Source organism: Quercus suber, unplaced genomic scaffold, assembly GCF_002906115.3.
Source record: "Quercus suber isolate HL8 unplaced genomic scaffold, Cork oak 2.0 scaffold_44, whole genome shotgun sequence".
In the NCBI taxonomy this organism is placed as follows: Eukaryota; Viridiplantae; Streptophyta; class Magnoliopsida; order Fagales; family Fagaceae; genus Quercus; species Quercus suber.
The window spans coordinates 1,603,524-1,617,862 of NW_027069509.1; the positions used below are offsets into that span (position 1 = coordinate 1,603,524).

At 34.0% G+C, this 14,339-nt stretch overlaps 2 protein-coding genes across 8 annotated transcripts; both read left to right on the top strand.

The window, feature by feature from the left end:
• Positions 1-344: 344 nt before the first annotated feature.
• On the top strand, positions 345-10,448 carry LOC111994205 (uncharacterized). 7 transcript variants are annotated; one of them, XM_065771462.1, is made up of 13 exons: positions 345-554; positions 1,208-1,379; positions 1,510-1,572; positions 1,712-1,817; positions 1,978-2,082; positions 2,330-2,406; positions 2,553-2,658; positions 3,982-4,054; positions 4,264-4,455; positions 5,805-5,925; positions 6,493-6,717; positions 6,794-6,851; positions 10,367-10,448. In XM_065771462.1, the coding sequence occupies exons 1-12, from the start codon at positions 478-480 to the stop codon at positions 6,839-6,841; spliced, it is 1,365 nt and encodes a 454-aa protein (XP_065627534.1). In that variant the 5' UTR covers positions 345-477; the 3' UTR covers positions 6,842-6,851; positions 10,367-10,448. The 7 variants fall into 7 exon arrangements, with proteins under 7 accessions (XP_065627534.1, XP_065627533.1, XP_023881849.1 ...); XM_065771461.1 differs by having other exon boundaries at positions 6,794-6,847; XM_024026081.2 differs by lacking the exon at positions 10,367-10,448 and adding an exon at positions 7,766-8,094.
• Positions 9,748-14,082, top strand: LOC111994208 (shugoshin-1). Its single transcript, XM_024026084.2, has 9 exons — positions 9,748-10,447; positions 10,553-10,590; positions 11,028-11,136; positions 11,233-11,256; positions 11,344-11,412; positions 12,557-12,595; positions 12,698-12,791; positions 12,895-12,955; positions 13,560-14,082. The coding sequence occupies exons 1-9, from the start codon at positions 10,286-10,288 to the stop codon at positions 13,861-13,863; spliced, it is 900 nt and encodes a 299-aa protein (XP_023881852.1). The 5' UTR covers positions 9,748-10,285; the 3' UTR covers positions 13,864-14,082.
• Positions 14,083-14,339: the final 257 nt, after the last annotated feature.

The following is a 14,339-nucleotide window of genomic DNA, read 5'->3' on the forward strand; positions in this document are numbered from 1 at the left end:
AATTTGAGTTCATAATGTTTGTTTAGTAACTGGTGAAAACCCCCATAGGTGCTGTGTTGGTATATATATATATATATATAAAAAAAAAAAAAAAAAAAACCAAAGGTGTATTTAGGTGGTGAGCTTATCATAAATCCAAAAATCTCAGGTTCAATCAATCGAACATACCACCTAGTTTTCTAGTATTTCACTACTTCCTTATATCCAACCCAAAAAAAAAAAATGTCATTGGGCTGAAAATTGACATACTATGGAAGCCCACCCAAAACTATTGGAAGGATACAATCGTAAGTACACAAAGACAACAGTCACACACAAGTCCAATAAGAACCGATCACTCGGCTTTCTCAATGCGCTAGTCTAGTTTGCCACTCCGCGGTTTAAAGCCACACGGTTTGGCGCTTCTCTCATATTGGAACCCAAACAACCAAAAAAAAAGGGAGGGTTTTTGCACAGAGAGAGAGAGAGAGAGAGGTGATGATGGATATGGATGATCCTCTAGATTTTGAGTTCGAAGACCAGCTTATCAGTTCCTCACTTGTTACCAAGAAAAGGTTCTATTCTCCCACTTCAATTTATTTTCTTTCTTTTACAATATTTACCCTTATATGGTTTTATGTAATTTTTTTTTTTTTTGGGTTTCATATTATGAAACAGTTTCTGGGTAGTTAGAGCTATAATCTTGTTGTTTGTCACTGTTACTGTAATTGTACATCTGGGTTCTTAGAGATTTTCACTGTTAACAACTTTTAATGTTATATATGTGATCGTTTGTTATTGTCTTTTGGGTTTTTATTTTTTTTTAAACATCAAAAATTACTTTGAACTTTGAAGTGTGATTCTTTATCTTTCTCTTGATTAAATGAAATGCACAACTTCTTTATTGCACATTTAATAGTTTGAACCATTTTATTAAGGCGATTTAGGCAAAATTTAGTTGAAAATAACCTCTCCCATTTATTCATTTTGACTGCTTCTCATTTTCTATGAAATCTTTAGAGTTAATTTTGAGACCCAAAACATGCCTTCATTTCTGGTTTATATTGAAAAAGAGTTGATCTAGTCTTAAACATTGGAGCTCATTCGTGCAGCACTGCCTTTGAATTTGAGTTCATAATGTTTGTTTAGTAACTGGTGAAAACCCCCATAGGTGCTGTGTTGGTATATATATATATATATATATTTTTTTTTTTTCAATGTGAACCAGGAAGAAGGTTATTGGGTTGGATGATCTTTTGAGTGATTACTACAAAGAGAAAAGCAAAGTTGTTGAGAAGGAATATAAACAAGTAAAGAATCAGAAGAACTACAACTCGGACGAGGATGTCAATACCAAAGAAGAATCGCTTACCAAAGTGATCAATCAATGCGAACATCAGGCACAACAATTCTCCCTATAGTATAGTTGTTATTTTCAAAATGTTTCTTATCAAAGAAAATTTCAAAATGTTGTTACTAAATTATATATTCACAAGAATCACAACTGAAAATATGCAATCCTTTGTGTAGATGACAGAAATAAGTGGTGAGGAAGAGATGGCCACGTGGGGCATACGGGTTTTTGGAAATCAGGTTTTGTGAATGACTGAAATTTCATTATCTCGGTGCTGCCCAAATAATTGCTTTCTTAATATTCTGAAGATTTTTAAAGTAACCCCTTTAAGATAACTGATACTATCTTTATGTTTCTTTCCCTCTCCATGAATTGCAGAAAGTTCCACCACCTCTAGATTTTCCTGAGCTTCAAAGTTGTGCGCTTTTGCAGTCTTTCATGAAGAATGAGCTCAATTCCCTGTTGGAACTCACTTCAGAAAATGGTGATTATTTTTTTCTATGTATTTGCTTATTAATTGTCAATCATCATGCTTATTTCTCAGAAATATTAATTTTTAATTATACACCAACTTGAGTTTCATATAATACATACTCTGTTCAGTAAAGATTGTATTCATTAACCTCGTTGATATATTCTTGCAGGAAACACTTTCCTTGAAGGTTTGTTAGCAAATGGCTGGCTTTATAAACTGGTTTCTACATGTGGTCATGTACAAAAATCAATAGCCACATGGACCTTTAATTTGAGTAAGTATGTCCATCTATGTGGCTTGGCCGTTAAATAGTCTAGTGTGTGCGTGTGTGTGTGGTGGTTGTTTTGTTTTGTTTTTTTTTTTTTTTTTTTTTTTCCCCTTCTCATGATTATCTTTTGGTTTATCAGTGCTATATTCATTAAATAGTCTAGTGTGTGCGTGTGTGTGTGGTGGTTGTTTTGTTTTGTTTTTTTTTTTTTTTTTTTTTTTCCCCTTCTCATGATTATCTTTTGGTTTATCAGTGCTATATTCACCAAAAGAAGAACTGAGGACATCTGCATGTGACTTTTGGTGTAGTGTTCTTTCATCCAAAAATGAGGTGTTGATAAAACTTATATCATTTCTTGGAAGCAAAACTTGATTATTATATATTGCAAAACTTGAAAGCGGCCAATTCTTGTTGATTGGTATTCTATGAGTTACCATGGCTTATCTGCTGTCACTTTTGACCTGGTTGATCTACAGACTCTCCTAATTGAATGGTCTCCCAGCTATTTTGAATTAAAAGGAGCTCTTGAAATCTATGGATTTCAATTTAAGTTATCATCCAACATAGAATCTTTGCATGCTGGTAAGCTTTCTTGACTCTTTTCGAGTTTTTTCATTTTGTAATACATTTTAGACAGACTGTGTCATGGACATGATAAATTTATTTTTCTATTATTTAGAGTGTGATATTAAAGTCTTTTCCTGTTAATTTATGAGAAGTTTGGGAGAGTTTACATGTGGGTAACAACCTAGCAACATCCAAGCCTTAGTTCCAAAATTTTGGCGTTGGTTATGGATCTTCAATAGATTAATCAAGGTCGGCCACATGTATGGGGATGCCCTAACGTGTATCTTTAGTGGAATCCATTCATAATAAAGTGATTAAATTTTATTCTGTGGACTTTGGATCTTGTATATGTGGGTACATAAGATTATTAATATTGGTGGCAAATGTATCCTTTTTCTAATGCAAAACTACAATGAAATGAAGAAAATATTAGTTGGTCTAATATTTAGAGCTCTTCTTTGTGTTTTGTCATCATAAGTATGTTTTAAAATCATGGTTTAACGGCAGCTCATGTTAGCTTCTGGAGTACCAGTTACTTTTCTTTTCCTCCCCATTCCATCTTGACATACACACCCCCAGCCTCACCCTCCACCTTGCTCATACGAGGGGGAAGGTCCCATTTGAACTAGAGTTCATTCCAACATATGGCAAAGTAAGATGAAGGATATTTGGCATGATGCCAATGGCCTTCGGGCTAATTACCTCCTCCACCAATATGTTGGTGGATGAGAGTGGGTTTGTTGGTATCCTCTCAAAGTGCACAAGTACGTTACCTAGCAAAAAAATTTAGCATGATGATTTGATATGCATTTGTTGCAGATTATGCTAAAACCCACTAGTCATCCAATTCATTCTTTGATATTAGAGTTTGAGTTATTAATGAGTATCATACATTAAATGCTAAGTTAGGACTTAAAACTCTATAACAAAGCTTCAGTCTTGTCAAAAATCATTTAGTTATGAATACCTGTTCTGTTTTTTATGTTGTGTCAACTTGCAATGATTGAGGAGCTATGTTGCATACTTGCATCATATGATTAAAATGATTGTTTGTCTCATTCTCATATATTACCCTAATTTTGCATTGATTCAAGAAGGCTGTCCTTGCTTCACATACAGTTTAGGGTGCCATCTTTTTCTATGGGGTAATGGATATAGTGTTTGATTGTTCATAGAGTCTCTTGAATTAATTTGTCTAATATATAATGAAGTATTACTTCTTCTTTTTCCCCCCATAATTTTGTGTTACATAAAATACCCCCAGTCTTTGTGTAGTGAAAATTTTTGTCTTTTATTGTTAGCGGTCTTCTTACAACATTCTTTAATCCTGTCTTGTAGATTCTAATTATGGAGGGCCACCTCAAAATATTAGAACTTGGATCAAATTTGCAGCTGCTTGTTGTTGTGTAAGGTAAGTGACAAGTGGAATTACTTGTCTTGGAAACACTTGAGCTTGTAGGTTTGGTGGAATCATGTGCTTTGGAATGGTTGATCGTTTGTTGGAACTTGCAAATTTAGTTGCTAACATTGCATATTGTTACTGCAAAAGTTGATCCTAGCATGCTGTTGATGATGGAGGTTTAAGATCTTGTTAATTTTTGTGATTAATTTTCATTGTAGGAATAAACAGTCTATCTTTTCAACATCAGAAGCTGAAGAGTTAATTGAAATCATTATTTTCCTGTTCTTGGATCGCCAGCTTCACGGTCTGGTGATGCTTCTGTACAAATGTATGCAATCAGTAATCAGTTACTTCACAGATAATGAGTGGAAGACCAGCTGTAACAAAATAGCAAAATCTCTTGCTTGCAGGTTTTTGACTCATACTAGTTGCTTGTTTTGGATTTATACATTGTAATATTGACCAAATATGGTGCCATTCAGATTGGTGGTCTGTTCTGTTATAGAGAGGACTTGATCTATTTATCATGATCTTTTGTAGCATTTATTGATATTGAATATTATCTCCTTTGCTTATTTATTGAATTTAATGAGTAATTATTCCCTGCCTTTTTAATTTGTAAAAGGATGGATGTCTGTTTTTTCTTTATATGGTTACCGTTGGAATCAATGTGCTGCAGGCATCATTAATATTTTAGGCCTGCATGATCCAGAAAGTGACCTAGTTTTGAATATTTAAGTATGTAATGTGTTTCTTTCATGACTTACAGTTTACCCACACATGGTTTATGCTGAAGATTTGCAAACCTGTGGTTTAGGATGTTGCACTTTGCCCATATGAGGTTTAATTCCTTAGTAAAAATTATCCCAAAATCATTAAGAATTGAACATTTGAATTGTGTTCTTTGAAACAATAAATCCAGAAAACAAAATAGCAGTCTCATTACAATATGAATACATTAATACATGAACCCAAAGCAAATACATTAAACCTCAGGTGTGCAAAGTGCAAGTTTTCAAACATAGGTTTACAAATTGATTCTCAACCCAAATCATAAGTGGCATACTGTTGGGCATTGTTGATGATGGATTTAGAGCTTTGGAATGACATCTTGAGTACTAGGGGTGGTGCCAAGAGTGGTATAGGATACTCTTGGTGATGCTAATGGTATATGTAGTGCGCTCTTGATGGTGATGGTGTCAGTGGATTTAGAGCTTTGTAATGACATCTTGAGTAGTGTAGTGGTTCCATGAATAGTAGAGGAAACTCTTGGTGATTTTAATGGTATATTGCAATGTGTTCGTGATGGTTTTGGGTTCTGTGAGAGACTGGCAATTACTTATAATAATTTCTCTAAGAACATTACATCTATGTTCAGAGCCATACAACCCTGCCACCACTCACATGCGGGGTGTCGGCAGGACCTTGAAGTTGTCACGCGTCCCATGCGTGCCTCGTGACTCTTGCATTGCCATTGTGGTGCATGTGGCCATACTCATGGTCTCTAATGCAGAATATTATGTGAGCAAACACAATGTATCACTTTCTTTGTTTTGAGGTCAAATTAAGTGGTGGCTCCTACATGAGAGTTGCTAAGAATTGAGATTCAATACCTTGCTTAGATTGTCATACAACCTTTGATTGATAGAATGAATGATTGGAGATTACTATTATTTAAGTATATTATTTACTTCCCTTCTGCTGTTCACCTTTTCCACTCCCTATCTCTGATAATGATCATTTCTTGTTTTCAATGCAGGGTCCCTAGGGACTTGAACTGCTTGCGAGCTGTGGAATGCATTTCAGGAGTTAATACTCGTAGTAAGCAACTTAGAAGTGCAGTTTCCTATCAAATACTTCTCGTTGGTTTTGATAATAAGGTAGCTTATATTCTCTTTACATTTTAGCTTAGTGTCTTTTACAAGTACTTTTGTGTAGAGGCACAAGTTCCTCTCTCTTAGTTTAACTAATATGTTGCTCATACATCCATGTTAACACGGACTTGGCCTGTATTGTAATCTATGGTCTGTATACAATAATCTTCTATCCGGATTGTAGTTCTTGCCCTTAATAAATTTTACCAACAAAAACAGAAAATTGCACAAGTTTAGGGTGGCTGTAAGTATGCAGTTTCTTGCACTATATTAATGTTTATAAAATCTTGAGGAACCATGTATCTTATCTGATTTCTGTCATTTATAAGAGAACATCTCTATTGTCATGTGTTTAAGCTGGAAAACCCTAATTATATCTGAAAAAAGCATGAATTTATGCCACCACAGGACTGTGGGGGTTTCTTAACACGAGAACTCTGTCAAATAAGTTAGCTCTAAATAATAGCAAATGATTGCTTCAGCCTGTTTACACTTCTGTTTGAATTTAAAATTTTCATTTTTAAGCCAGGTCAAGTGTTCTTATATGTTATAATTTATTTTTCTTTTCCTCAGGCTTGTGATGAAGAAGAGATCCTACGATTGCTTATCTCAATTAATGTAAAAGAAAAAGGTTGTGATCTTTTCAAGATGTACATTTACCTGGTTTTGACAGAGAATTGGCTCTTGGTTAATCAAATGCTGGAAAATAATGAAGAAATTAATGCGATGTGGGGTCTTTATCTTCGAAACTGTTCTTACCAAATTGCCAGCACTGACTTGAGAACTTATGCGTCAAAGGTATGGAGCCAAACTGTTGCTTTATCTCTTTTGTTCTAGTGTTTTTACTTATAAAGAATATTTTTCTATGTTGCAGGTCCGTAATAAGGCTTCATATCTTCTACAAGGCACCATCAACAAATAGTGTAGAGTATGTAAGCTTTCCACAAAAAGAGTGAAAAAATTTCATTTACACACCTTCATATAATCTATAGTGATGTTTGATATCTATTAGCTGTCTATTTCTTGCAAGGCATTTGTTATAATGGGGTGTAGCAGAATTCAAATGAAAAATTATGGTAGATGAGTAAACTAAACTAAAATATATAATTAAATTTCTTTTAACTTTTTATAACCTTTTGGCAACAGAACTTTATCTGAAGTTGTATTTTAAACTTTATATATTTTAATAATAGAGTTTTACTTTTACCTAGAGCAAACTATCTTTACAATTTTAATATACTTACAAGAGCCACTTGTAAAAAGCATATGGTACAACAATCTTCAATGTGTAAAATAAAAAAAATAAAAACAATCCACTAGGTGCAACCACAACATGTGATTTCCATTTTATTGTATAATAAATGACTATGAAGAAGAGATATATTTGTGTTGTTAAAAGGTGTTTTGTGTGTAAAAATGATTGGGAATCGGTGGATCACGTGCTCATTTGTTGTCCTATTCCACTGTAAATTATGTGGAACATATGGAGAGAATGGAACAACAGAATCTTTGAAGGGGAGGAGTGTTCTTTCATCAAGTTTAATTGCATTTTCCTTCTGTCTTTATTTGAATGGAGGAATTCTTTGAGTGGTCTTGCCATGCCCTCTGTTTTTAGATTTCTTAGATTATATTGAAGTCCAATTTTATGTCTGAACTCTGAATTAGGAAGAAACTAAGTACATCTTTATGGCCAAAAAAACAAATATTGCCTTCTTCTGACGTGAGGAAAGAGGGGTTACCATGTATTGGTTGTTCTATGTTCATGATCACACCTGGTCTGTGATTTTTGTCTATGCCTTGGTACAAGATTAACTCTAATATGATTTTTTGAATTTTGCCTTGTCAGTTCATTGCTTGCTTTGTAAAAAATTTGCTAGTGTGAAGGCTAACTTCCCACTTGAAATTGTGGCATTCAGTATTTGCAAGAAATTTGATTCCGCAAAATGAAAGTGTGCAATAGATCAAAATCCAATCTCTTTTGTAAACCATGAGTTGGCCAGATTCTAATCCAGAAGGTTTTGAAGAATGTTGAAATTTGCCTACTCATGATGTCAAATTCTTCGGGGATGCCCCCCCATTTTTTGTTTTTTTGTTTTTTTTTTCAATAGCTGTTGGTAAATGGAATCTACTTTCTGGATGTATATAATGGTTGACATTAAGTCATTAATTATTACACGTGCTCTCTCTCTTGCTTCTTTTTTTCCCGGGGTTGTTGGCATGCGCATTAACATAAAGGTGTTGACTTTAGCGTTGCTGTTAATTATTCTTAATGGCATTACTAGTACTTCACAACTCTTTTCTACTTCACATTCACAAGAGATCTCATTCTAGTTTAATAAACAAACAAGGGCCTTAGCATTGTTACCGTTGCTCTTTGACGCTATTGAGATCATCTCAGCATCTCTAGCCCCTCATCTCCTGGAAGCACTTGCCCATTACCCAACTGTTTAAGACATCACCAACAACCCCCAACATGAATTTGGTTTGAAGAACTGCCATGCTAAACTTACAAGTGATGTTTGTTGGCCAGCAACTGAGCTATACATAACAGATGCAACGTCAATTGGATACCATCAAGAGCCCCCTCATTTATAGTAATAAAACCTTTTTGAGTGATTTGAATGCGGTAAAGCAGTAAATGAAGCCATGGAGGTATCCTCTTTTATTGCTAGAGAGGACAAACGATGGAACAAAATGATAAACTCCACCAAATGCCTGTTTTACTATTTCTATCCATATTAAAATGAATTTGTTGAAATGCTAGGCCATACTCGAGAAGGTAAGGGAACCAAAAAAGGAGTTTTAAATAGAGCTTTATAATGTTAGGAAAATGTTAACAAGCACTGTGGGGTGCTTGTTAAGATTTTCATATATGGGTCCCAATTAATAAAAAAGACAAAATTATTAAAAGGATTATCAAAAATGATAATAAAAAATAAAAAATAAAAAAAACCGCTAAAAATTTGTCAAAAATGACAAAAAGTTGCAAAAAGTTGTTGTTAACAAGCACCTTATGGTGCCCGTTAACACAACCAATAATTTTAAACATCCAATTTTACAAAATAGTTATATCCTATGGCATTAAATCCAATGTCTTATCTCCATAAAGGTGGTATGGTTAAACCCTAAAAATTGGATTCCAAATTTACAAATATATATATAGGTATTTCAAACCAAAATTTGAATGCTTTCATACTTTTAGTGAGAGACAAATTTTAGGATATAGAGGGATTTTGAATTTGGGATTTTTTTTTAAACCTTTTATTGTGCCCAACAGTTATGTTGCTATCTACTATCAAAAAATGATGTGAATTGTTGTCACTTATAAATTATTAGCAATAAACGTGACTTCATTTATGTGATCATGCATGTGATCATGTGTGGCTTTTATGTGACAAATATATGTAATATTCTCTCATACATGTGATCATGCATTTGATACTAATGTTATATTACGTCTACCTCTTAACTTAATCTAATTTTACCTAATTGTACCATAAATGAAAAATTAATTCTTTTCTATAACATGTTAACAAGAATTTATATATAATTTTTCCTAATTATAACAAAAACAAAATAAGAAATAAATAAAGCATTTCCTATTCTCTCTCAAAAAAATTTAAGTACTTCCTATAATATGTCAAGGATTTGCATAACGAAATCGATGATGATGTCAGCATGTACAAATCTAAAGATCAAAACGACAGGTCGTTCTTATAAAAAAAGGAATAGCAATTTTAAAACGAGGTTCGGAAGCGGGTGACAAATTTGAAATCAGGTTCGGAAACTTTGCTTCGGAGATCCGTTGGGCTACCCAACCTCCTTCTTCCAACCCATTTCTACTTTACCTTTCTTTGCTTTCTCAAATGCTCCTTCTTTTTCTTTTCACTTTCTTTCTTCACCCAATTTTCTCAGAATCCAAGCGTTGTTTCACAGCCCAAAATACACTCTCAAAGAAAAGAGAACAAAGATTTTTGAGTAAAAAACAAAAAGGGCTTTGCTTAAATCTTTATTCTTTGCAGCCCTTTTGAAAGAGTAGTAGTAGTAGTAGTAGTTGGTTCTTGTATATGTAATAATTCTCATTCTTTAGTATCACTCTTTTGTGAGTAACCAATAATCTCTAAGACCCTTATCAGAATATCCCTTTCTTGCTCTCTGAAACCTCCTCCTTTTTCTTCTTCTCTTATCTATAATTTTCATTTCATATCTGGGTATCCCTTGTTTTGTCAAATCCCACTCTTATTTTTCACTTGGGGTCTAGTTTTTCTTCACAATACCACTGTTTCTCAAGTGGGAATCACATTTCTTGGTGACCCTTTTGAGTTCTTGAAAGTTTGAATTAGGGTTTGTGCTGTAATTTGACAGCATGAAAGGTGATAGAATGGCAAAGAGATCGTCTTTCGGAAGCATAATGAGGAAGAAACTATCTGACATTACGAACTTGCAGGCGCAAGGTTCCCCGAGTCAAGATGAAAAGCAGCCTGAGATTTCTCAACCAGATAAGGACTACATTGACAAGCTCCTAAAGGTACAATCTTTCTTGGTTCTCTTGTTGATGTTTTGCGTTCTTGTTATATGTGATGTGGGTTGGTTGCTTAATTAGGGGGTTTCTGTTGTGAATTTTCTGAACCAGGAAAGAATGACTCTGGTGAAGCTTATTGCAGAGAGGAAGTATCCTTTGATTGTTCTATTTATTATGTTGGTTTTTTATTTTTTTAGATTTGTTATATTTTATGTTTGGTTGCTGCGGAAAGAAATTAAATGATTTAAATTTAGTCTTTCATAATTGAGTAATTTAACATGACAATAAGTAATTAAGAAATTTATTTTTTAAGTTGTTAATGTGGCACCAAATTACATTCACTGTCACCTCAGTTTGTAAACCTTTTGTGGTAAAATTGGTAGTAGTTTTAGCATTTTTCTTCATAATTTGGGACACTAGTAAGCCTTGAAGTATTGGGTGTTACTGGAGCTGGTTCTCCAAGTTTAACAAAATTTATCAACCATTTGCGTTTTCTTAAAATTTATTAAAAAAAAAAAAAAAAAAATCTTAGTTATTTTAGCCACCATCTATCAAGAATGGGTTTTCCTAAACTATGTTACTATAGTAAAATCATTGAACTGAGTGGAGCTGAGTTGCAGAAAATGCGAGTCAGTCTTCAGAAATTGCAGATGCAGAATTGGAACCTTGCTCAATCAAACAGCCAGATGTTTGCGGTGTGCTTGCTTTTCGGTTAAAGTTTATCTTTTAATTTCATATCTAGAATGATCTAATTCTCTGTGATACTGACTATGTTTTTGCTGATTGTGCAGGAACTTAATTTAGGAAAAGACAAGGTAAAAGTCTGTTTGACATTCAAGTGCATTGGTTATGAGGCCATTGCTTTTTCTTTGTGTTTAAATTCCTAACATTGTTCATTTCAGCTAAAAGAACTTCGGCATGAGCTTGGATGCAAGAATGCCTTACTTAAAGCAAAGAATATGGAACTTGAGGTTTGCTCTAATCTCTGACTCTATTCTGTTCTATGAAACATGGATACTTTATGCCCCTATGTTTCTGTATCAGATGGTAACATGGTACTTGCTTTGATACTCCTGGATACTTGCCAGGATACAGGTCTTACTTCTCCTTTAAAAAAAAAGGGTTTTTAAGTTTATTTCAGATGCATGTCAAATATATCTGGATACATGTCAGATACACAAAGACGAACATCTAGGACACATACAAGCTTAAATTTTAACTTTCACTACAAAAAGGGGAATTGGACAGTTATTTAAATTTGGGGACAAGGGACTTTAATTTTGATTTTAATATTTTCCACCTTATTCAAATTGAAAGGGAGAGAAATTATATTCATTACAAGAGGTCTAAATCTTGATGATGATGCTCAACAAATGTTTTGTTTGGTTTAAATAGCACTCTTGTCCAGGCCATCTACTCAACCTGTTCTGCAGATTTAGACTAGTAGTCTTTGCATAATTATTCTGTGAACATAAAATTCACGTCAACCTTTTTCTCACTCATTTCCTTCTCCAAGATTCAAGTCTTCTGTTCCTTCTTTAAGATTTATGACCATCTTTACTATATGGCATAGAATAACATGACCAGGCATGGCTCTGTGAAAGCACAAATTTCATTGCTAGCTTCACTGTATTTAGGCGCCTTCCGACTTTTTTGCTTTCTGCATTGTTCAGAAGTACACCTAATCTAAGAGCATACAGATTAGTAAGTGGTATACTATAGATACTTCATACAGGTCACTGGAATGAGCATTCATAACTGTCAGAAACCTTAATCAACACCCTCCAACCATGGTAGTTTTTTAACTTTAATACCCCAGTTTTCTTTATTGTGAAGGTGTTGTACAGGCATATGTTGAGTCCCATGTTGGTTATTTATTAGGTTGATATAGGCTATATAAGAAATTATGAAGAGCCCCGAATGAGAGTAATCCTTTTTGGGCTATAGCATAGATGTGGCTAGTGCATGAAGCAAGCTAGATTGAAAAAAAAAAAATAGTGTATAAAAGGAAAACATAGGTAAACAAAATCCAACCTAAGCTAGGTCTTCAGGTTTAAATGTTGAATTTCAGCATTATTTTGTTTGATTTAATCAGAAATTCTCCTTCATTTGCAGGGAAAAACAGAGACAAAGCGTAAAAATGCTGGCTCTCAGGTGTGTGAATTAATCTTCTCAGTTATGTTTCTGCTATATTGCTAGAGCCCTTTCAATTTATCGCATTTCTATCATTTTACCTTTTTATTTTGGTGGCTTAAGGAAGGAGAGGTGGCAGCAGAGCAATCATTGCATGTAACTAATGACGATGACAAAACTTGTAAGCGTAATAGAAGGCGCACAGCAAGAAGCCAATGTAATTTTATTGTGACCTAAAATGGCTTTTTTTTTTTTGGTTAAAACTTTTATTCTTCTTCAGTATAGTTTATTAATGTATGGAACTTTCAAATTACTTGCAGCTATGGGCCCTTCTACTTCACACCAAAAAGTTGTAGATAAAGAGAAGGTTGAAAATAAAAGGTTAGTTGACATGAATCACTATACCTTTATATATGTCTTTAACTGCATACTGGCGTCACATGACTCGGAAAACATCTAGCTAATCCTTTGTTCACATACCTGTAAATATGTGATGTGGGCATAGGCTCTCAGTTAAAATGTAATGGATAGTTGATTGCTTTTTGTACCTCCAATTATAATGCCATTGTCATGTCTAGATTCTTGCAGTCATGCATACAGCTGTGCAACAAGTTCTGTTATCATTTCTTTTTAGCATCCCTTCTTAAAAGAAAAGGGTAAAATCCTAGTCAATGCTCAAGTCTACTATATAACTCTAGTCTAAGTTGATGCATATAATCCTACTTGGCATGCAAGCAATGTTGTAAACTTGGGTTTGTGTAAAACACAGAGCTTCAACAGTAAAGACGTAGCCATCAGAGGCTTCCCACTATGAATGTAAACCTCTGAGACTGGACCACATTAATTTCATGCGTCTCTCTCTGCTTTCTTTTTTATGTTTCTCATACACTTTATCGTAATATCAAAGTTATGTCTTGCCTTTTCTAACATGGTGTCAGAGTTATATTTGATATTTTCTAATAATTCTTACTTTCCCTCTGACCAGGCGTTGTTTGAGAAGGCAATCCGCTAGGTTTAAATCCCATGAGAGGGAACCTACAGAGAACTTATTCGAAATAGAAGATGCTAAATTTCTGGTAAGTCAATCACATGAAAATTCTATACGAGAGGAGCCTGTTCCATTGAATTCATCTTTTAAAAATGAAGAGGAAGGCGAAAATTGTGTGCCAAGAAATGAAGCACAAGCATCACTAAGATCTTCAATTGGAAGACCATTACGCAAAGCTGCTGAGAAGGTTCAGTCCTACAAGGAAGCTCCTCTTAAAAGTAAAATGCGAAGGTTAGAGTGATTGGAATCTGTTCCATATGAATCTCCCTCCATATGTTCACTTCTTTCTGTGCGGGTGTAACTTAGGATACTCTATGGTTGTGGTACTGTTATTTCACATTGTTGTGATATTATTGTGATGTTATTTTAATTGCAAAAAATTTGTATATCCAATCAAGAAACATTGATGATGATGTACTGGTTTTATTTTTTATGGAGAGCAAATGCATTTCTTTTGTAATTGTTCATACTAAATTATTGCCATAGAAAACTCTCTCAACTATGAGTTATATAACTTGGAACAATGCTATGACCACAAAAAATTTGCACAACTCGCCATGTGACTAGTTGTAGCAAAAGTTGTGTAATTTTTTGTGGTCCTAGCATTGTTCATAACTTATGAGTCTTGCTTAAAGATTTTCCATTTGGCAGCTGAAGACATAACTGACTTTCATGTATCTTTGGGCTTAGAAATGAGTTTGGTTGAATTATAATTAT

Excerpts from the sequence above, each read along its gene's own strand:
- LOC111994205 (XM_065771462.1), top strand. The coding sequence starts at position 478 with ATGATGGATATGGATGATCCTCTAGATTTTGAGTTCGAAGACCAGCTT. Across the intron at positions 2,407-2,552 it reads TTCTTTCATCCAAAAATGAG|ACTCTCCTAATTGAATGGTC; the intron begins GTGTTGATAAAA and ends GTTGATCTACAG. Across the intron at positions 6,718-6,793 it reads TGAGAACTTATGCGTCAAAG|GTCCGTAATAAGGCTTCATA; the intron begins GTATGGAGCCAA and ends TCTATGTTGCAG.
- LOC111994208 (XM_024026084.2), top strand. The coding sequence starts at position 10,286 with ATGAAAGGTGATAGAATGGCAAAGAGATCGTCTTTCGGAAGCATAATG. Across the intron at positions 11,413-12,556 it reads CAAAGAATATGGAACTTGAG|GGAAAAACAGAGACAAAGCG; the intron begins GTTTGCTCTAAT and ends CTTCATTTGCAG. Across the intron at positions 12,596-12,697 it reads GTAAAAATGCTGGCTCTCAG|GAAGGAGAGGTGGCAGCAGA; the intron begins GTGTGTGAATTA and ends TGGTGGCTTAAG.